This window comes from Vigna umbellata, chromosome 2, assembly GCF_029865625.1.
Source record: "Vigna umbellata cultivar VRB3 chromosome 2, Vumbellata_1.0, whole genome shotgun sequence".
Classification (NCBI taxonomy): domain Eukaryota; kingdom Viridiplantae; phylum Streptophyta; class Magnoliopsida; order Fabales; family Fabaceae; genus Vigna; species Vigna umbellata.
The window spans coordinates 40,123,217-40,146,092 of record NC_142166.1 but is presented as its reverse complement, the minus strand read 5'-3'; the positions used below and the strand labels follow the sequence as shown (position 1 = coordinate 40,146,092).

The 22,876-nt window shown below is 32.9% G+C and overlaps 2 protein-coding genes and 1 pseudogene across 2 annotated transcripts; 2 read left to right on the top strand and 1 right to left on the bottom strand.

The window, feature by feature from the left end:
- The first annotated feature begins 1,838 nt into the window (after positions 1 to 1,838).
- LOC124842912 (delta-aminolevulinic acid dehydratase, chloroplastic) lies at positions 1,839 to 10,998 on the top strand. The gene is made up of 12 exons (XM_047319515.2): positions 1,839 to 2,262; positions 2,361 to 2,472; positions 2,840 to 2,913; positions 3,737 to 3,805; positions 3,888 to 3,971; positions 4,066 to 4,135; positions 6,679 to 6,734; positions 7,101 to 7,222; positions 8,235 to 8,306; positions 8,406 to 8,487; positions 8,577 to 8,654; positions 10,577 to 10,998. Exons 1-12 carry the CDS (start codon positions 2,002 to 2,004, stop codon positions 10,742 to 10,744), a joined length of 1,248 nt encoding a protein of 415 aa, XP_047175471.1. The 5' UTR covers positions 1,839 to 2,001; the 3' UTR covers positions 10,745 to 10,998.
- Positions 10,999 to 12,168: 1,170 nt separating this feature from the next.
- On the top strand, positions 12,169 to 12,911 carry LOC148203985 (uncharacterized; annotated as a pseudogene).
- Positions 12,912 to 13,273: 362 nt separating this feature from the next.
- Positions 13,274 to 22,462, bottom strand: LOC124848907 (IAA-amino acid hydrolase ILR1-like 6). Its single transcript, XM_088106793.1, has 5 exons — positions 21,798 to 22,462; positions 20,746 to 20,871; positions 14,208 to 14,522; positions 13,982 to 14,110; positions 13,274 to 13,843 (listed from the first exon to the last, which is right to left on the bottom strand). Exons 1-5 carry the CDS (start codon positions 22,254 to 22,256, stop codon positions 13,478 to 13,480), a joined length of 1,395 nt encoding a protein of 464 aa, XP_087962919.1. The 5' UTR covers positions 22,257 to 22,462; the 3' UTR covers positions 13,274 to 13,477.
- Positions 22,463 to 22,876: the final 414 nt, after the last annotated feature.

Here is a 22,876-nt window from a genome sequence, read left to right as displayed (position 1 = left end):
ACTTATTAACTTAATATTAAAATATGATTACTAACAATTAAGTCGTAATTAAGTCAACATTGAGAAAAATCCCATCAAGAAACCTATAAATAAATGTTTAAGGTAAAAAAGTATATTATGTACATTAACACTTGTATTGATTGTTATCTGTCAAATGTTGAACTAATTTTAACACCTTCCACAGGTATCATCCGATAAGTTTGAACTTACTCAAGAGGAAACTCAAAGAGTTGACCTTAACTTCATACCTGAAAAGCCATTCCACAAAAAAGCACATGTGGTGAGATCCAAGTCAGATTAATTGAACCAATAATTATTGTTGTTCGAGGCATTTATCTGGGACTTGTGATGAAGCAGCAAAAATAGCACAAGTGAATAAAAATGAAGATGCAGTTGAATCAACAATTGGAAGAAGTTGCAATTATTAATTAGTAATGGAAAATAACTTGTATCGGTTCATTCAAATAAGTGCAGTTTTCATCCGCTATTGTCAATGATTTACGCAGCCATGGAAGAAAGTTGGTTGCAAATTTAATTGCTGATTAGTTCAATACCCAAGTGGTTGAATTCAATAGATACTAATTAAACGTTTAAAACCTATGTTAATGTATTAACATAGCTAATATATAATCTTATATATATTGTGAATTTGAAACACACAAAACCAAAATGTTTTTTTATGTGGTTAGAAATAGAGTTTAATTAAGTTTTGATAATCTCTTGAGATAAAAGAATTTGACTGCCAATAGTCTTTAAAGTTGCCAAGTTTGACATTTCACTTTCTTTGATTTATTTAAGAATGATGGTTGTTGCATCAAATATCTCTTTTGCTAGATAGTTTTGTGAACTTTCAGTGATCGTCTTGTGTTTATCACATGAATTATTTGCATCTAAATAAAGTTCTGTTGAGCTTTAACCCATTCTCTTGTTGTGTGCACTTTCTTAAAGAGTTTCATTGAGTGTATTTTTTTCTTTAAATCAACATTACAAATTATCATTAATCACAAGAAATAATGTAAATATAGTTTAATTGAAATTAATTTCTTTTCAAAGTAATGTTATGAGTCCATTCAAGCTCAAAATATGTGTCATTGCATCAGAGAAGACGATGCAAATGTAATCACACAAAATCTCCTCCAATATCATATTTTTGAGAAAATATAGAATAGCTCAATATTACTTTGTTTATTTCTTAAAAACTTTAATTATAAAAGAAATGGAGAGATTTGCAACATTATCATAGGTTATAAGCTATTAGTTAAAACATAAATTAAAGAAGAATCAGTACGTCATATTTGAAATTGTTTAGTTGGATAATAAAGAAATAGATTTTCAATGTGTTTAGATTCAAAATATGCAAAGTAGTAATAAACAAAGAAAAAGTTTTGTTTTTCTCTCGTGAAATGATTGAATAGAAAAGTAGCGAGAAAAAAAGTGTTTTCTTTTTCTTTTCTTTTTCTTTACAGCATACGTTTACCTTTAATACGTGTAGATATTGTGGATTGGAAAAAGATAGCTTAAATATGATTTTAATTCTGTAAAATAAGAGTAAGGTTTTTACTTTAATTTTATATTATTTTATGTTTTCAAATTTAAAAATATTAGTTATAGTTTCGATAAAATACCTTTCATTGATCTTCATTATAAGAAATAGCTTCTGACATTTTGATATATTTAAAAATAATTTATTTTGATATTGATAAATAACACGTTTTATATAAAAGTTATATTGTAAAAGATTAGAAAAAACATTGTACTGGGATGTAATTTCATCTAAGAGAAGTATTGAATCCTGTACGTACGTCCTCACTTATCCTCTTTCTGCGACTCTCTTCTCATTGGTTATCTGTATTCTCTCCCCATCCTGTAGATCCAAATTTCCTTTTCCTTCTTCATTCCCAATCCCATTCTTTAAGCTTCGCCAGAGAAACTCTAATATCTTTCAAGCAATCTAAAGTTAAGGCGCCAAAACCTTCAATCGATAATTCTAGGCGTTCTATAATGCAATCAATGGCTGCTTCAATCACTAATGCGCCATCCGCGGTCAATTGCCCGAGCTATGTCGGTCTCCGAGCGCCGAAGAGGACCTTCAACTTATGCGTTCCTCAACCTGCCACGAAGTCGTTCCCTCCGCGCCTTTTCGTCGTGAGAGCGAGCGATTCCGAGTTCGAGGCCGCCGTTGTCGCTGGAAAGGTTCCGTCGGCGCCTCCCGTGCCGCCTAAACCGGCGGCTCCGGTTGGGACTCCGGTTGTCCCTTCGCTTGTGAGTGTATTAATTGTTTTGTTGCATTACTACAACTAACTACACATTGCTTTGCAATGGTTTGATTGGTTTTGATTGGATGTTGGATTTTGTATTAGCCACTTCATCGGCGTCCTCGTCGGAACCGGAAGTCGCCTGCGCTTCGGTCGGCTTTTCAGGAAACTAGTATTTCGCCGGCGAATTTTGTGTATCCGCTCTTCATCCACGAAGGTTAGTCTCTTTGCCCACGGTGATTTTTTGTAACTTAGAGAACTTATATAAGTTATAAGCATTTTGAGTAAACGCTGTTCTAGTTTCATTTCATTGTTCACTGTCATTTGTACTAAACATAATATAAATGTACTACCAAGGAGCCAAGTTTTATAAGATCAGAGACTAAAGTAAGAGTTTTAATTAGTCAAGGACCGATGATTTTGCAAAAGCTTATTTATTTGTTTATTTATTTTTCGTTTTTCACTGTCATTTTTTTTGCTACAAATACTATTTTTCGTTTGTAGGTATTGGGTTGTAATATAGACTAGTATTTTCTTTATTATTTGATGTTGGACCATGAGAACGTTTGAGTTTGAACTTGCAGGCGAAGAAGATACTCCAATCGGAGCTATGCCTGGATGCTACAGGCTTGGATGGAGGCATGGACTTGTACAAGAGGTTTTATCTGCTACTGTTTATGTGTCTCTTACTGTTATGCATGACTTAAATGAATCCCTTATTTGCCTCAAGTTTTTATTTCATTTTTACGTTCTTCAATTTTAGTGCCAAAGTCATTAAGCGAGTGGAATTTTGGAAATGTTGTAGAGTGAAGTACAAGTTAACAAAATCAAACCATTCACAAATAATAGTGAATCTGAGGTTTAGAGATGTCTCTCTACTTTGTTTTAAATCCGGACTGACTAGTTGGATCAGAAAACCAGTGAACCAGTCCGTTAACCAGTTCAAAGAAACCACAAAACCAGCCTTTAGAAGTCATTTTTGAAAGATTGAGTTAAGTTTAAAATTCATTTCTAAATATAGTCATGCCTTTCTAGGATAGGTGGTAGGTTTTGCTTGGGTACTAGCGAAAACACAACCATTGCTGCACATGCGTGTCCACATTTTTTATTATATTATTTTATTTTAATTAAAACATTGTTGGAGAAGCAATATAGACTGCAGATTTGCATGAAAGAGGAAGAAAGAAAATGTAATTGTATTGTAGAGTAATGGCATATACGTAACAAAATAATAGTTTTGAGGTTCAAAATATTGAAAAGGGCAAAATAGGAATGTCAAAATGTATATACAAAATGGGTATCTCCATTATATATTATTATATATTGTTATAAATGTTATCGATTATAACTTAGGAGTAGAGACACAAATGAAACGTTTTTCTTGTTTATATTTTTAAACTGTGTGGGTGATGTTATTTTTACTGTATCTTGTGTAACTTACTATAAGTTTAGTAATTTTCCGTGGGCATTTTGTTCTTCAGGTTGCAAAAGCACGGGATGTTGGTGTTAATAGTATTGTGCTCTTCCCCAAAATTCCAGATGCTTTGAAGGTTCTATTCTCTCTCCTGTAAACTATAGGTCTTTAGTCAGATAACTATAGCTTAATCTAATATAACAACTTTCTCCCTTTAGTCTCCCACAGGAGATGAAGCATACAATGAAAATGGTTTAGTGCCTCGGACAATTCGTTTGCTCAAGGATAAGTACCCAGACCTTGTAAGTGAACACTATTTCAATAATTTGAAGATATTATACTGTGGTTCATATAGGAAGGTAAGTCAATGACCTTTCTCGTTCAATCTTTCTTCAGGTTATCTATACGGATGTTGCATTAGATCCTTATTCATCAGATGGGCATGATGGCATAGTTAGAGAAGATGGTAAGCTATCAAATTTTCCTTTTATACTTTATTTAGAAACCTATTGAGAAAAATGAAGAAATTATAGGGTTTTTAGTTGGTTCTTGCTATATTTGAATCAATATTGTTATTTCCCACACCATATGGACCTCAAAACTTCGAACATATGTGTCATGTGGAGATATAAGTTTGGTTTGGTGGTAAAAGTTGGAAGAGAGGAAAATATAGGTCATGGGTTCAAGGTCTTCTTACTAACCAAAACTAACATTAATAACTAATATTTGTCGATAAAAAATAATGTCATCCTGAATGTGATGTCTTGACTTAACTCATGAGAGTTTTGTGAAGTTGGGGCATGGATGCTAAATAAGAATATTATTTAAAGATGGAGGTGTCAAAATGGGTTTCAACTTGTGAGCCAATCCGACTCATCACGTGATTGAGTCGGGTTGGTTTAAAAAAAATTGTTGTTTTAGATATGAGTCAAACTTAACTTAGCTCACTTAACCTGCGAGTTAAACGAGTTCGAGTTGAGTTGGAGGTGGGTTAACTCCGTAACTCCCCAATAACGACCTTTATTACTTTTTTATCATTTTTTTATTGTAATTATTTATTACTTCCAATTACTTAGGTTGACAATTTGATATTTTTAAAGATTAGAATGTTGTTTTATAATATTTGAATAGTTTGGATTTTTAATTTATTTGTTTGTCCAATTATATAGGTTGACAGTTTAATTTTCAATTACGGTCTTTATAATAATGTTTGGTGGAATATGTTAACACTATTGTATTTCTATAAATAGATGAGTCGAGTGAATCCACTTTGACTATACTTACGACAAATATATGAAATAAATTAAGAAAACAAACATTTGTTAAGTAAGTCAACCTATCTAACTCACCAATCCGTTGTGGGTCGAACTAGGTTACAAAATTTATGTCCCACCAAAAGGTGACTTGGGTTGAACTAACTATTTTTTAGCTCAACATGGGGTGAGTTAACCCATCTTAACTGTGTTGTCTCACTTTTACTCTCCTATTCAGAGACGATCTTGTTTTATGGTGAGAAATGATATGGAAGAAGTATCGAATTGTTCCCAATATTCTTGCATTCATTCCTCTTGCTTCAAACCTAACAAGATTTTGTAAGGATATTGGATCGTGGAGTGCTCCAAATGCCTAACTACAACATACCTAAACATTGACCAAATTTGGTTCATAGTACAAGATTTTCACCCATTTAAACCTTGACAAAGCACATCCCTCCATTTCCTTCTTAACTGCCTGTATCCTCTCCCTAATTGAATATCCTTCTACTGAAAATACTTCTTATCCTTTAACCTAGTTGTAGGCGTCGACTCTAGCAAACAAAAGAATATCTATTGTCTCCAACACTTGTCTCTTGGTCATCTTGCTTGTCTGCCTAAGGCCCACTTTTAAGTCTTCCATTTTCCGACTCCTGGTGATGCATTTCTCCGAAGTCCCCACCATACCTATTGGAGAACTGTGTCTTCAAGAAGGTGTTCAATCTTTTTCATTCTCGCTTCTTGTAGCTCACTGCAAGATTCTAAACTGCTTCAAAGTTTCTAAACTTCTCTCCCAAGTAATCTCTTGCTTTCATTCTTGTCCAAAACGTGTAGTGCTCCCTGGACCTTTTATTAGTTTTGATAGAAACCTCGTTTCTTATTACAAGGAATAAGGCAACTCTCCCCTAATTATAGCACTGCAGAACTTCGAGGGTCTGCACCTCCTCATACCCAACGGCCCCAGTTCTCTTATTAAGTACAAGATGATCTTTTTTCTTATCTCTATTTCTGGATGGCTGAGTGATACGCTTTGCTGACTGTAAATAACTAACTAATGAGTTATCTGACTATGTTTTGTTTTTGTTTCCTTCTGGATTAGCAGATAATAAGGAACACAAGAAGAGAATAGGTTCTACTTTGGTATTTGAATCACCATCATAAGGGTACCTAAGTTTTATGGTAGGATGTCTACCTACTTATAAGTTGACCTTAATGTATTTTTGCATCACAAAATGCAATTATTTGGAATTGAAATGTGAATAGAATTAAGAATGCAGTTGTTTGGAATGGTAAGTATGTGCAATGAAGATATAGATCAATAATAATATAAAGCTAGGATAATTCAACATGGAAAATTATACAAAATACAAGGTAAGAAAATGAGCATTAATTCATTTCATTCTGCAACGAATGGTCATTTATGATTCTGTGGAATCAAAACTCTTGATTTTTTTTTCCCATACTACCCATAAAAGACTGGAATTGAATCGGTATTATTCTCCCCTTTGCCATGTACCCTCTACTTTTAGTTTAGTACTTTTTGAATGTGTCCTGTCTGTTTTTCTTTTATTCCAATAGTATTATTTTTGAAGAAAAATATTATTTCCTTAGGAATAATTGACATTGATCTTAATATGTAGTTTGTGGCTCTATTTATCAACTTTAGTTGGGAAAAGAGTAGTGACCTAATCTGGTTGAGTTTGAGAGAAGTGGTCCTTCTTCATTAATTAAATTATATATCCTTGATATCCTGTAGGAGTTATTATGAATGACGAAACAGTTCATCAATTATGTAAACAAGCTGTAGCCCAGGTAATGACTGCTTCTATGTACTTTTTCGACTGTAAGCTCAATTATGTTTTTCAGATTTTTTGAACACATTGGTTGCCTCCAGAAAGGCCTTGAAATGTTCATTCACTCCCAAATAAGTTTCATTTGTTTCATTTATCGATGTTATTTGATTCATGTAAATAATGGATTCAACATGGTGGTGTCTCAACTCCGAGATAGAATAAAATAAAAGAGGAAAGAACCGATGCTTTAAGGATATTAAAGGTTGATTATACTGAAAAATCATCATATGCTTTTATGCTCCCAATCTCGAAGGCTTCCTTGCTACATTTCTCTATTGCATCACTAACATTATGTTTGTCCATATTCTTTTTAATTTACTAAAAGGCCCAAGCTGGAGCAGATGTTGTCAGTCCTAGTGATATGATGGATGGTCGGGTAGGAGCATTGCGTGCAGCTCTTGATGCTGAAGGCTTTCAACATGTTTCTATAATGTCCTATACGGCAAAGTAATTTTTACTTGCCATTTCTTTTTCTTATCTCATTTTTTGTTAATACAAGCTTTCACTGGAAACTACTGAAGGCTTAGTCAGTACGGAGATGTATACATGCATCCAAAATTAGAAATAACTACAACGAAAATAAAAAAGAGAATTTGAAAATTAAAACTCAAAAGTAACTAAAGATGTAGTATTATATTTCATTGATGCGTTACAACTTAGAAGAATGAGTTTATGGAGATAATCTAGAGTGAGTATCAAATGATATCGGTTAAAAACTGAATTTTAAGCTTAAATCAATCTCACAACCGGTTTGAAATGTGAGGATTGCACCCACTTATATATTATAAATTAACTTTATCTTTGGTCGATGTGGAACTTCCAACACACTCCTCTCATGATGAGGTATATACGTCTCGAGCGTAGGACGACAATAATGAGTGGTCCGACAGCGAGTGACACAATATGTCTAATAAACAACAAATTTCGTCAGGATAGACTCTAATAGTGACTTTGATACCATGTTAAAAAGTGGATTTTAAGTCTAATTCAATCTTACAAAACCAACAATCAGTTTGTAAGGTGAGGTTTGGATCCATATATATTCTAAATTGACTTTATCTCTAGTCCATGTTAAACTTCTAACAATATCTATTGTCTACCGTATGTTATAAAAGATTCAAAATGTGAGGGGTATTGATTTAATTTTTTATGTGAAACAATTCTATCGTGAACAAGTTGGTTTCGTTTTCATCCAACCTATAAGCAATTTTATCATCCTTACTGCCATTGTTATGACCATCCAAATAATTTAGATTTGCATGTTCTTGCTGCCATAAGCTATCTCACTATTTTTGCTAATTGTTACTGAGTTTATTCATTGACAAAGAGTTATGTATGCATATAAATTTTACTTAAAAAGATGGATTGACGAAGATTGTTATTGGCTTCATCCATGTCCTTTTTGTGTGTCTGGTACATAATTTGGTCCAAAACAATGTCATTTATCTATTGCCAACAGGTATGCAAGTTCTTTCTACGGTCCATTTAGAGAGGCACTAGATTCCAATCCCCGATTCGGAGACAAGAAAACGTATGTATCATCTTGAAATTGAACTTACCATTCTATGAAATCGTTTGATCAATTACTAATTCTTGGTTTGTTCATAAATATGGCCTGGCTGAACAAAAGTTATCAGATGAACCCAGCTAACTACAGAGAAGCTCTGACTGAGATGCGCGAGGATGAATCTGAAGGAGCTGACATTCTCTTGGTTGGTTCACTTTTCTTGTGCGCTTAGGTGCAATTTATGCTCACTTTCACCTGCACTATTTTTACAAACATGAACAAATGGATTTGCAGGTAAAGCCTGGTCTTCCTTACTTGGATATCATAAGGCTGCTCAGGGATAATTCTCCTTTGCCAATTGCAGCATACCAGGTTCTTTTCTTTGTCCATTCTAGCACTAATCTTAATATTTCTGATTAAAAGTTGATCAAATATTCAATAAATTTTATCCGGTGCTTGCTGCAAGCGACAGAACACTACATATATAGTAGACAAATATCACAACTCTAATTTAATATCAGGCTGAGGCACAAGTTTACGTGTGATTGAACAGTTATTGCCCTTTGACCAATATGTTATTACATTGCATCAAATTCTAATACGATACTTTAGAAGAAATGATTGGATGGAAATTTATTTCTATAAATATCCGTGGCCTTTAATTCTGGCAATTTGAAAAATCCTTGCACTATTAATTAAATTTTTAACCATCAGCAAATGAAATGTTAGAAAATTAAGTTGTTGAAGAAATTTGTTTGATATGCTAGTTTATTTTGGACACTTTTTAGTAATTATAAATTACTCAGTTTACGTGTTCTGTAACGATTGTCCAACTTTTATTTGCTCTCCAGTGACCCCCTATGAGATCTTGAACGTTGTTTGGACAGTGGAAATTGTATGACTAGAATTAATTAGGTTTAATAGCCAATTTAGTCCCCACTTTGGTTGAAAAATCTCAATTTAGTCCCTCGTTATAAAAGTGTTTTGAATTAGTCCTAACTTTTAAAATAGTGGGTCAGATTGGTCCTTTCTGTTAAATATAAGTTAACAAAATTAATGGATGATGATGTGACACAACTTAAAGCTAACGAGGGACCAATCTAACACATCAGCTTTAAGCTGTGTCACATCATCATCGATTAATTTCGTTAACTTATATTTAACGAAAGGGACGAATCTGACCCACTATTTTAAAAGTTAGGACTAATGTAAAACACTTTTATAACGAGGGACTAAATTGAGATTTTTCAACCAAAGTGAGGACTAAATTGGCTATTAAACCAATTAATTAATAACAAAGGAAGAAGATTTTATTTAATTGATTTGAAACAATACATCCACTTCTATATACAGAGAACTCAAACCCTAAAATAATAATTACATGAGATTTCTAGAATCTTCTAACAACTTTTAGTAATTTAATATCTTACCAACAACTATCAATATTGCATCTAGGGTTTCTTTCTTTTGTTATGGGGCTTTTGGGCCTCAGTCCACTATCATTTTGTTGTTTCATATAAAGTGTAGTATATGTTATATAAAATGTTATAACTAATTAAATTTATTATAAAATAACAATCATATTAGAAAAATATGAAAAATACTTAAAAATATAATATAATAATCTAATAGTAACAATAATATTTCATTAAAAAAATTTAAAAAGTTATTTATAAAATCATATAACAATAAAATAATATATTATTTATAAATATTTTAATATACTTTTATATAAAGTAAATCCTAATGAGTTTATAATTCGGCGAGTTTACTATACTCCACGAAGTTATGTAAACTCTCGATTCACAACATTGCTTATACCAACTAGAAAGAATTAATGACAAAGAAAAGATTTTTATTCAATGGAGTACATTCACTTCTGTATATAGAGAATTCAAACTCTAAACTAATAATTATAAAAGATCTCTATAATCTTTTAAATACTTCTAACAACTTTTAGTGATTTAAAATCCTACTAACAATTTTCAGTACTGCATTTGATATCCAACTAACAACAGTATGAAAAGAAGACAAAATAAAAAAGAATCTTGTGAAGAATGGAAGCTAGTCCAACAGCATATGAAAATATGAAAATTGTTCATCAAAGACTTAATGGGTTCGGTTATTCTTGATAGGGATATCCTAAATTAGCAGGTCTTTAAAGCTGGGAATAAAAGAAAACCTTTGCATAATTTTATGTGAAAGAAAAGATTTAGTTCTCAATAGTTTTAAAACAAGTTTGCTTGGTTTCTCTTCTTCACCACCCTTTTTTATTTTCTTAATTCATGAAACAGGTTTCTGGGGAATACGCAATGATAAAGGCTGCTGGTGCTCTCAAAATGATAGACGAAGAAAAAGTTATGATGGAGTCACTGATGTGCCTCCGAAGGGCCGGTGCTGATATCATCCTCACATATTCTGCTCTGCAAGCTGCCAGATGTTTGTGTGGAGAGAAGAGGTGAGAGATTCTCCAATCACGTAAGGCATTGTTCACAGAGAGACAGATGAGATTCTCTAATTATGTGGAAGGCTGAAGAGATTTCCTAATACCAGCATGTTAAGCTGGAATTTTGTCAGTTGTAAATTGTTTAAGAATGACATTGGGGTATTTGTATAGAGAGACACATTCATAATAAAATATTATGGTGTGGTTTCATTTTTTTATTTAATAACTTAATAGAAAAAGACATGGCCGCTGTTTTTGGCGTTATTCTAACTTCGGGTAACGTAACGCATGAATGCACCTGTGTACTCGCCTACTGAATATTGTAGTAAAAACGTGGGGATGGTAAAACCCAATTGGCAAACCGACCCATCTTTAGTGTGATGGGTAAAACGGGCCCAAAGCATAATGGGGGCAGTTTGGGAGGAAATGGGCCAGGCCCAAGGAGAAAAATATAACTTTGTGGCCCATAAACATCCTTATACTACAAAGGCCCTGATTGAGATTCTTTGTTAAGGAGGTAGTGAGGCTTAATGGGGTTCTAAAGTATGTGGTGAGTGATAGGGATCCAATATTTATGAGTAGAGTTGTCAAAACGGATAACTTGGTTCGATCCGACCCAGTCCATCACAGGTTAATCACTTAGTGAGTCAACCCTGACTCACTTATTAGCGAATCGAAAAATTCAAATCCGGCTCGACCCACCACGGGTTGGTGAGTAAATGGGTTGGTTCACTAGCTCACTTAATTATAAGTTTTTATTTAAAATAAAAATATTATAATTTTTTTAATTCAAATCTAAATAAATTTCACTCTAAAATGATGTTAAACCTTAAAGACAATTCAAATCAAATAAAAAGTATCATACAATTAAAGCGTAATCCAAAAACAAGCACAAAAGGCGAACAACAAATAAGTTTTTAATATTGATAATTTTTGTATCATTTGTCCATTTATAATATTATAGACTAGAATAGATAAATTTATAATATATTTTTGTTTTGAAACATCTTTTTTTTATCACATCTACAATATAATAAAATATAATTAAAAAAATGCTAACTAATAATATTGAAACACAAAATAATAAATAATTAAAATAAATTAGTTGGGTTGGTGAGTCGAGTTGAAAACTAACCCACATAAAAAATTACATTTTTTTCAAACCCAACCCGGCTCAAACCCGTGACAGGACAACACTATTTATGAGTTTATTTTGAAAAGAGTTATCTAAGATGCAGGACAATAACTTACAAATGAGTACAACTTACCATCCATAATCGGATGGACACACTAAGATAACAAACAAGTGTTTGGAGACGTATCTAAGGTGTTTCATCACCGACCAACCTAAGTTGTGGGTTATTTGGATGCCTTGAGTAGAGTTTTGTTTTGATACAACTTATAATGGATCTACAGGAATGACTCCTTTTGAAGCTGTGTATGGGAGATCACCCCAAGATTGTGCAAGTGGTACAAGGAGAAGTGAGAGTTGAGGCTGTCTACAAGGATTTTTTGGAGAAGGATGAGGTGATAAGACAGCTAAAAGCCCATTTGTCTCATGCTCAGGACAAGACGAGGACTCAAGCCAATAAGAATCGACAGGAAAGACTATTTGTTGTGGGTGATTTCGTGTTTTTAAAATTGAAACTAAATAAGCAGCAGTCAATCATGAACAAGGTCAATCCAAAATTGAGTGCTAGATATTATGACCCTTCTTAGATTGTAAAAAAAATTAGGAAAGTGGCATATTGTATTAAATTGACACCAAATTCAAATATTCATCCTATCTTTCATGTGTTATTACCAAAGAGAGTGTGAACAAATATCAGGTTGAGGAAGATCTTCCTACTGGGTTAGATGATGACAGAGCTTAATTACTAATCCCTGAGGGGATCTTGGCTACTATGAGCAACACAAAGAGGGGAGAAATGAAGAAACAAGTGTTGGTGCACTGAAAGGGACAAAATGCTGAGGAAACTACTTAGAAAGATGAAGTGACAATTCAAAGTTAGTTTCTAGAATTTAGCCTTGAGGACAAGGCTCTATTTCAAGAAGAGGATATTGATACACATTGAAATGCTATTGGGCTCAATGAGCCCTTGATCTAAGAAGAGAAGGGTAAGAAGAGGTGGGGCAGAGTATATGAGAGGCAAAAAATTAAGAAGGGTAAGATGACATACTAAGAGGTTTTGGGTAGTTAGAAGAGAAAGAAAGGGGTATTGTTTGTTTAAAAAGAATCAAGGAGATTGTTTAAACGACATAAGAAGACGAGGTGATTTAAGAGAAAAAAATTATTTCTCTTAGGAGCGTTGCTATGGGTAGAGAAATTGTTGCATCGTGCTGAATTTCTTATTTTTTAATACTAAATACTCAGATACATTATATTCTAGATTGCATTTATTTTATTACCGAACATATCAAGTTTCAATTGCATGTGTTTGGTCTTTTAACCCTTGACTAGTCTTTTAACTTCGTAAAATGGCGTTTAATATAGCTTGGTCAGTAATTTGTGTTGACATTAAAGACTAGGGAAAGTGTTCAAATGTAAAAAATAGTAAAGTGGAAATATTATATAAAGGTAGAAACTAGAGTACAGATATATAAACTTAAACTAAAGTGACAAACACTTAAAATGAGAATTTACTCGTGTAAGAAAATGAGGAGGAAGAGGAGGGGGTGAAGTAGGGTGCCAATTTTGTACGAAGTTGAGAGAATGAGTTGTGATGTGAGAAAAGAAGAGTAGATGTGATTAGCCATGTTGAATGAGATACCTCTCTGCAATAGTGGCATGAGTAGCAGCACCTATTGGTAGAACGTCTTCATCAATCATGAAATAGGGAGAGTGTCCCGTATGAGTAGACCCCAATGTTTCATTCCTTATCCCTATGTAGAAGAAAGCTGAGGGAACCACCTCGGAGTAGAAGGAGAAATCTTCAGCACCCATCATAGGTGGAACTACCCTGAAATTCTTCTGACCCAGCAAATCAACCGATACCTTCTTCACATGCTCATACATTCTCTCATCATTTACTGTTGGAGGATAAATCGTGTACTCCTTTTCAAAGAAATCCACTTCTGCCCAGCATCTGTACACGCTTGCCTGTTCAACAATCACCTGTTTTCCAAAACAACATTCTTCTCTTCAGTTTCCTCCTTCAACAGATTTTTTTTTTATTTTTAATTCTGTGATTTCAGTCCATCCATCTAACATTTAACTGAAATATGGTAAAATGACACCGTCAAAGTTTCTAACCTGTTCTATTCTTTCAAGTAACTGGTAAAAGCTGGTGTTAGAGAACGCTCTGAAAGTCCCACCGAGAACCACTGTGTCTGGTATCATGTCAAGATTGTTGCCTCCATTAAACGAAGTTACAGAGACAACCTAATAAGATGTAGTTGGTTAGGAAGGTATGCGAAAAGACACATAAATGGAGATTGGGAAAAAGGAAAAGAAGTGTGATATTTGAAGGATGCAAAACCTGAGAATCGAGTGGATTTGATTCGCGGGAGACAATACCCTGTAAGCTGATAACAGAAGCCGAAGCAGCCAAAACAGGATCAACGGAACGGTGAGGATCGGCAGCAAAACCCTTTTTGCCCCTAATGACGGCTCTGAAAAACCCACAACCGGCAAGGAGGGGCCCAGGCCTTGACCCGATTATTCCAGTTGGATGTTCATGGGATACATGAGCTGCAAATATTGCTTCCACGTCCTCCAAAGCACCATCTTGCATCATTCGTTTTGCTCCATTTCCAGCTTCTTCAGCTGGCTGGAATATCAAAACTACAGTTCCCTGTCATCCACAGAAAAAACACTTCAGTTGGTCATCATCTTTCTTTGCTCAAAATAAAATATATGATGATGAGGATGAAATTGTTGAAAAATAATATACTTGAATCTAAGTCTTACATTAAATATAAATAATAAAATTAAATAAATTTATTATTTTGAGATTTTGAATTCGATATAATTTTTTAAGGAAGTTAGATTCCATGTCACTTATATAAATTTTTTAATGATAAAAAAAAAACAAAAATCCATCAAAATTTACGTGAGTATGGTAAAGTCTGGTTTTTATTCAAAAACTCATTATCTACCATATATCATGTTCCTCAATGAGAAAACTAAGAAAACGTAAGAAATGAAAATAAAAACTTAAAAGAGGAAAAGATATTAAACAGAATATGGAAAATTACGACGGTTGTGTTTTGGTTAGATTTTGTTAGTACCAATTTGTGAACGATGGCGAGTGAAATAATACTCACGACAAGATTCATAGGACAATGTGGTTGCATTTAATAAGTATGGTGTTGCTTTTAGGTGACACGAAAATAAAGATTGGGAACCAGATCACATCTCGCCTTCTAAATTCAACTTTCCAATCATCTCACACTTCACTTCCTACTCTTCCCCACACCAACCCCATGCCATTGCCCCCAACACCCACTACTTTTCATGCTTTCTTTCATCAATTAAAAAATCTCAATCTTGAATAAAAAACACATTGTCACAAAATCAACTTAAATCACCTACACCAAATATCCAAAAAAAATATGAGAAATCAACTCAAATTTTCAATTCTAAACAGTAACTTCCTCAAACATCAAATAAATTTTAGACCTAATTTAATTTTAAAAATTAATTTAAAAAGTAAAATTTATATTATTCACTTAGTCAAACTCCCATTACAATACCGATATTTAATACTTCTACCTTACATATGTTTGTATTATTCGTCATACATAGGAGGGAGTAGCTAAAAATCTATGTTGAAAGAAAATGTAGAAAATAGGTGATAGATGTAGGGACTGAATTGGTGGCAATAGGATGGCCCCTACTGCTTCCTACACCTAGGCTCTGCGTTCCTAGTTATAGGATAGCCCCCCCCTGAGTTTAGAGGTCTCATCAATGACCATGTTTTTTTACTGAAAGGGTACAGGGTAATTTTTCTGGTCAAATGTCCTTGCACTGTCTTTGCTTCCTATATAAGGTACTTTTTGCATAGGAAAGGAAATTTGGATCTGAATTGATTTCACGGCTTGATTTTTAGTTCATTGTGAGAAATGAGAGGACAAAAAGAGAGGTCTACTACATCCACATCCACTATTTTCATCCATCAAATGCAAAGATCCCTTACAACACTCAGAGTCCTATTGTACGTTATCCACAATATCGAAACTCATTTTCTCTTCTTTTTCTTAGATGTTTAAATCAATACAGAATATTAATTTTGAAGTTGACCTTCCTTATATTTTTTTTGTCTTATTTTTATAATATATTAATGAACATTAATTTTAATATTTTAAAATATATCGTTTTGAAGATTCAGTATAGTTACGTATGAAAACTTTAACGGAAAATCTAGATCAAGGTTTCATATTTTTATTCAAAATAGTAAACTTTCTATTTATCCTCCTTTTTTAATTTAAATTAAATGGTTTCATTTTCTAATTTTCTATTTTTTCCTGTGTCACTTTGCGTAACTCTTCCAAACAATCCAGAAAAAGTGTATGGTAGAGATATTGAAGAATATGATGAGGTACATAAATGGCAAAGCAAACTTTATTGTTAAGGACGACTTCTGACATTGCTTCAGAACAGGTCCTTTAATAGCAATGCAGCAGTGATTGGCTAATTTCTTTGCCTGGCTGGCGATTTTTAAATACTAAACTTATGTTTCTTTTCGATCAAAAGCATATTTATAAAATAGTTTAATTTACGAGGATGTTATTTTAAATTATTTTTATGATACTTATATGTTAATTTATTTTCACCTTTTATTATTTTAAAAACTGGAACAAACAGCAAAAGATAAAAGATAGCACCAAAACTATAAAACATAGTCATTCTAAGTGTACTGTTTCTCGTAAAAAATTCAATAAAAACAAAAATATAATGCCTCAGCAATTAAAATATATTTTATTAATTGGATTTGTTTTTAAAAATAAAAATATTACTGGCTGTAAAGTTAGAATGACTAATTTATCTAACCAAACCCACTCTAGTTCCTATGTTTTCATCGATAATTAAAATTTGGTATTCGAATGTGATCGAGCTTACAATAGGTTTGCAATGGTTGGGACCAGTCTAATGGGGTTCTGATGTGACTAATCATCTTAATTCAAATTTATTATTTTAAAATTTCATATGTGTATTTAATTTATTGAGTTATTTGTATTTAACTTGTATTGAGTCAAATCTTTTTCAGAAAAATGTATATTTTACTTTTAAATAAATGAAATAATATACACTATCTTTAATAAAAAGAATTCTGTGTGGCTTTAATAATTATTTTTATATTGAATTGGTTTTTTATAATTTATTACTAGTTTTTCATAAAAGTTTATCATATTAGAAATAAAATTAAAATTTTAAATATATCTTTTCACTTCAATGAAATTGGTTAAACAACAATATTTCAATGAAATAGAATATAGATGGATATCAAAGAGTAAATATAGACCCAACTTTGTTCACTAAAAATCTGGCTTATACTAAAAAATAACTGTGGTCACACTAAGGAGAAAATGGGCCTGAAAAGGATAACCAAACTCATCCGCCATTTCGATTTTTTTAAAAAAAATTGTTATATATAATAATAAATATATTTTGTTAAAAATTTGGTATGAATAAAAAATTTTAAAATTGAGTTGGATATCATAATAAAAAATTAAAATCCTGACAAAATATATTAGTGGTTAAATATATAAATAGATGTAAAATTAATTTTACAAAATAGTTTTGAAGAATTGAATTAAAATTAAAAAGAAAACACTGCTTAACATATTTTAAATTAAATTAAACATTAAAGTCAAAACCTCTAAGAAAAAATAAATAAAAGGATGGAATGACTAAGGCAAATAAGCTTAATTATATAATTTAACTAGTATTCCTCGTTATTTATGAACGAGTTGGGAAGTAGAGTAGCAAGCACGTTAAAAGGAATCTGAACTTCCTAATTATAGACGAAAACGTAAAATCATAATCTAACCCATTTAACTCGCTAAATGAGAAAATTCAGAAATTCCTATCAAAGCAGGAATGCAAAAACTAATAACAGAAAAAAAGTTATTGAAATAAAGTAACACAGTAAGCCAGTTTTGTATGCGTGTAGCGTCATATATAACTTATGAGGAAATATGCCTACTTTTCGTTGTATGTGAGAAATACATGTAAAAACAAAGACGAGTTTAGATAAATACGTGTTGTAAAAAATGTAAAAAATAATATTTATAAGACACCCGCATTTACTTGTCAAACCTGGGCAGACAACCCACTTGACCTGATTCTTAGAAATCATAAATAAATAAATAAAAAAAGTTGGTTAGAGGACCTTCTAAACACACATTCTAAAATCTTTCACGTGATGAGTTCTTAAAAATGTCAACGCGCCTCATAATTGAAAAAGTAAAAACGTACATATGGAGAGTTGTTTATAATGTAATTGTTACGGTTCAATAATAATATTAAATTATATTATCATCTAATAATAAAGTTATCAGAATAAAATTTTCAATTATTATAGTAAATAATTTTAAAATTATAATTAAAATATTTTTTATTTTATCTGACAATATGAAAATCTATAAAAAAATATTCACCCCCACAAAGCATAAGATAATTAAAATGGTGTAAGAAAATAGTAATCATAATCAACTCTGTACTTCAAAAATAGGACAAACTGCAAAAAGCTCAAATTCTGAAAGAAATAAGGGCAGCCAATCAAAATATATCCACTTGGCTAAGTTAATCTGGAACCTCGAGATAGAATCGAAGTAATTTAATAATAATGAATTAGATTAAGTTGGGTAACGTAGATTTATAGACAATATATTTATTTAATTATTACTACTTATTCAATACACATCATTTAAAATTTATACAAATATTGTAAAACTTGATGTTTAGTAGAGATGACTGTAAAAAGGTGTTAAAGTTTTAAGTTGTGTTTACTAGGAGATTTATTATTTCATATATAACATATAAATCCTGTAAATATTATTTTCATGAACGGTAATTTTAAATATTTTGTAATTATACAGGTTTATATCTATGTTAAATTTTGTGAAATGTCCGGGGTTTTCTTAAGACACATGTTAGAAATATTATATCTTTTATTTTTATCTTTTATTTTTCAGTTAGTTTGTTATTATTTTTTATTTGTATTTTGGGCTTAGTCCATATTTTTTTAATTATAAATAGAAAACCCTATGTGTGTTTAACACAAGGGAGATTAATCCCATATATAATTTTCACTATATTTAACATGGTATCAGAGCAGGTTTTCTAATCTCTTCCAGTGGTCTTTGCTGTCTGCCGGTGGTCGACCGTCATGGCCGCCGACAGCCCCTAAAAATTTCATAAGATTCATTTTCTCTTCTTCTTAAATCTTAGCACCCAGAATCAAAGAGACAAGTCTCCTGGGAACCACTGCCTCCTCTGAACCAGTCGTCGCCTTCTCACCGGCCACCGTCACAGTTTCGACCGGTGACCAGTGGATTTGGACCGTCTCTTCAAGCGCGACCTAACCCTAGCGGTCGCCGTCTTTGTCTCGTTTTCATGCGCTGTCACGCGCCTCCACTCTCCGGAAGTAGATCTCGAACGTGTGTTCATCACGTGCCGCCTTCTCGGCGTCGGTATTAAACCGCGCCGCTGCCAGTCATCTCACCGAACCTCCCTCTCTCTGTTCAGACCTTCCAGAGCAGCCATTGTTGCCATCGACGTCTGTCTTCTTCTCGTCGCATGCTTCCGCATCTTCGGACCTCCTTCTTCTTTCTGCATTTTTTTGTGCTTCGTCTCTATTGTAGAGGGTTTCGCCTCTGTATTGTTGTTCTTACCTTGTTCTTCCTTTCTTATTGTATCTGTCGCACAGATCTGCTGCGTTTATTGCCTCCTTCTCCGCTGCTCTCCTTCATCCACTTCTGAAGTTGAAGTGTTTATTTCCTCCTTCTCCGCTGCTCTCCTTCATCCACTTCTGAAGTTGAAGTGTTTATTGCCTCCTTCTCCGCTGCTCTCCTTCATCCACTTCTGAAGTTGAAGTGTTTATTGCCTCCTTCTCCGCTGCTCTCCTTCATCCACTTTTGAAGTTGAAGTGTTTCTTGCCTCCTTCTCCGTTGCTCTCCTTCATCCACTTTTGAAGTTGAAGTTTCACAAGCTGTTGTTTGTTCATTGACATGTGATAACCCATCTCTGTTTGTCTCACACTCTTAAAGACAAATCATCTAGTTCAAAACCAAGTTCAGTTATTTCAAGCTTGGTTCATACAATTTGTATGCTTCAGCTTGAGGGGGAGTGTTAGAAATATTATATCTTTTATCTTTCAGTTAGTTTGTTATTATTTCTTATTTGTATTTTGGGCTTAGTCCATATTTTTTCAATTATAAATAAAAAACCTATGTGTGTTTAACACAAGGGAGATTAATCCCATATATAATTTTCACTATATTTAACAACACCAAATAGAAAACAAAAAAGATTGACTTGTTTTTCTTTCTTAAATATAAAAGTTCCACCGTTTGAATCTTTATGAAGAAGTTTTTCCACTGTCTGTCCTTGTGGGAGCCATTACTGATAGCGGCAATATATCTAAACCCACACAGTAAGAAGATTGTGTCTTCCACAGAAAAGTGCAATGGAATTGTTAGAGGCAAAGGAAGTGTAATGGACCACACTTCTAGGCCCAAGTGTCGTCCCAAATAAAGTTATGCCATTATAAACCATGGTATCAAGATAAAAGATGTGAATCCTATATACTCTTATTTATTATTGTAGAAAACGGAAAACATATATATAATGTGTTAAAGTAAATACTGAAAAATTTCATATATAAGATTTCTTGCTCTAAATTTGAAAATAAAATAAAATTATGTAGTTGTAAATGAATATCCTTAAATGTAAGTATGAAGTGAAGTTGTTAATTATGTGTGATTGAGATGATCGAGGAAGTGTCGAAAATAATTGTAAGAAATGGTGGAATAGTATGTTGATTAGTAGTAAGAGATAAGGAAAGAACAAACCTTTAATAGATGCTCTCGAGTTTTCAAGATCTTGGCAGCGCCAAGAAGCATGGCAACGTGTGCGTCGTGCCCACAAGCATGCATTTTGCCGGCAACTTTAGACCTGTGCTCCCACTCCACAGCTTCCTACAACGAATCCCGACTAGTGATGAGATGGAATTTTGTTTTATCACAACATAATTTGGCAAATCATACTTTTTGTTATGTAAATGTAAAGTTAAGCGCTTTTTTTCACTGCCGGATGCATAGAAAATAAATCTATAGTCAACGGTAGTAAAGTGGGGTAGAAGTAGTGAAAAAGAAAACACATCCATCTATATTTTTGGTTCAAATGCTACTATGAAACTTCAAAGCAAAACATTGCAATAAATTATATTAAGGAAGATTAATACATGTAACAAAATCTATGTATAATACATTTCCTTCTTTTCTTCTTTTCAAATATAACACTGAAAAACAAATACTCTTTTTATCGAAGTACAGAATCTAATATATTCTTTAATAATCTTTGTCTTTTAAGTTAGACACAAAAATTTCACAATCATAAAGTATAACTACTTTTATTATTGTCAGACATATAGTACAAAACACTTATAACAACTCAAATATATCTAAAGGTTTATCATTAATATCTATCATATAAAGACAAATCAAAGATTTCAACTATGTCTCGTGTCGACACGTAATAAGACGCAATAAAAGAATAACAATAATAATTTTTTTTATCATAATAAAATATTTAAACATAAATTTTCTTCTTATTGTTAAAAATGTTTTAAAAATCCACTTAAAAACATTTTTTTTTTAATTTTTTAAATTATTTTAAAAATTAAAAGTAATATCATGAATGAAGTTAGAGATAAACATGAATCTTTGAAGGCAAGTTGGAAAGGATTAGAAAGTCCACTAAGAGGGTAATATTATTATATTATACCATGTTATATTATATTTATTATATTATATTATATTAGTGGTTTTTTGTGAATTGGTTTTGGTTTTAGGTTTTGAAGAAGACAGAAGGAAAATTGAAAGGAAGAGAGGGAGAAGGAGACCTGAATGGGAAGTGCGTCCATGTCAGCTCTGATGGCAACAAAAGGAGGACCACCAGTGCCGATCCAAGCTCGAATACCGGTCTTAGCGAGGGGATACCGATAGCTAACTTCCATCAGATCCAACTCCTCTCTCACCAAGCGACTCGTCTCGATTTCCTCAAACGCCAACTCAGGATTTGCGTGGATCTTCCGCCGAATACCTCTCAGCCACTCCGCTGTCTCCGACTGCCGCGCTACTTTCAGCACCGCGTCCGAACAAGCCTCGCTCCACACCTCGCACTCCGCTGCCACCGGTGGCGCGCCGAGCCTTGTGCTGTTCTCCGACATCGCCCTCTGGCATCTCCGGTCGGGAAACAGCACGCGGTTGTAGGCGGCGGAGGGAGTAGGCTCGGCGACAGAAACCACAGCCGAGACTGCGAGGAGGATTGATATGAGCAGGATGGAGTAACGGAATTTCATACTCTGTTTTTTTAGTGGAAACAGAGTGGAGAGAGCGAAGAACAGAGGAGGGGCGTAAAATAGAAGGAGAGAATGGGATGAGAGAGATGAGAGATAAGAATTTGAACACGTGGTGATAAAGAAAAGTATAAAAAAATGGAGGTGACAGAATTTTGTTTAACTTTTGTGATTTTGGTCCTCTGACAACGGTTGAATAATTCGAGCACGTGGGAAGACAGACACGGATGTATTTACTTCTACTTAATGCTAATACAATAATACACTGATTCGAATACATTGTCACACCAAGCATCCAGTCAATTTTTTTAATTAACTAACTTATTCATAATTAACAAATGAGCATGTCGGAGAGAATAATGAATACACTAATACATATCATTTTTTTTAAAAGTATCTTTTATGTGTCTCTCATATCAATGAAATATTTTAAGGTTTATTTAATGACTTTAAATCCTCCTCAATAAATCTTTAAAATTTTTTACTGGAAATTATGAAAACAGAATAAATTCGATATAAATATGGACAATGGATTAAAATTGATTTTTTTTACTAACGTGGTTTTCTTATAACCAATTGATTTGATTTAATTTGCAGTTTAACAATTTTGAAGTAATTCAAAT

What these genes read in the sequence shown, in the direction of transcription:
- LOC124842912 (XM_047319515.2), top strand. Translation starts at nt 2,002, where the DNA reads ATGCAATCAATGGCTGCTTCAATCACTAATGCGCCATCCGCGGTCAAT. An exon ending in CTCCGGTTGTCCCTTCGCTT is followed by an intron (nt 2,263 to 2,360) that starts GTGAGTGTATTA and finishes ATTTTGTATTAG; the next exon opens with CCACTTCATCGGCGTCCTCG. An exon ending in GGCATGGACTTGTACAAGAG is followed by an intron (nt 2,914 to 3,736) that starts GTTTTATCTGCT and finishes TTTGTTCTTCAG; the next exon opens with GTTGCAAAAGCACGGGATGT.
- LOC124848907 (XM_088106793.1), bottom strand. Translation starts at nt 22,256, where the DNA reads ATGAAATTCCGTTACTCCATCCTGCTCATATCAATCCTCCTCGCAGTC. An exon ending in TGGACGCACTTCCCATTCAG is followed by an intron (nt 20,872 to 21,797) that starts GTCTCCTTCTCC and finishes GATTCGTTGTAG; the next exon opens with GAAGCTGTGGAGTGGGAGCA. An exon ending in CAAATCCACTCGATTCTCAG is followed by an intron (nt 14,111 to 14,207) that starts GTTTTGCATCCT and finishes ACATCTTATTAG; the next exon opens with GTTGTCTCTGTAACTTCGTT.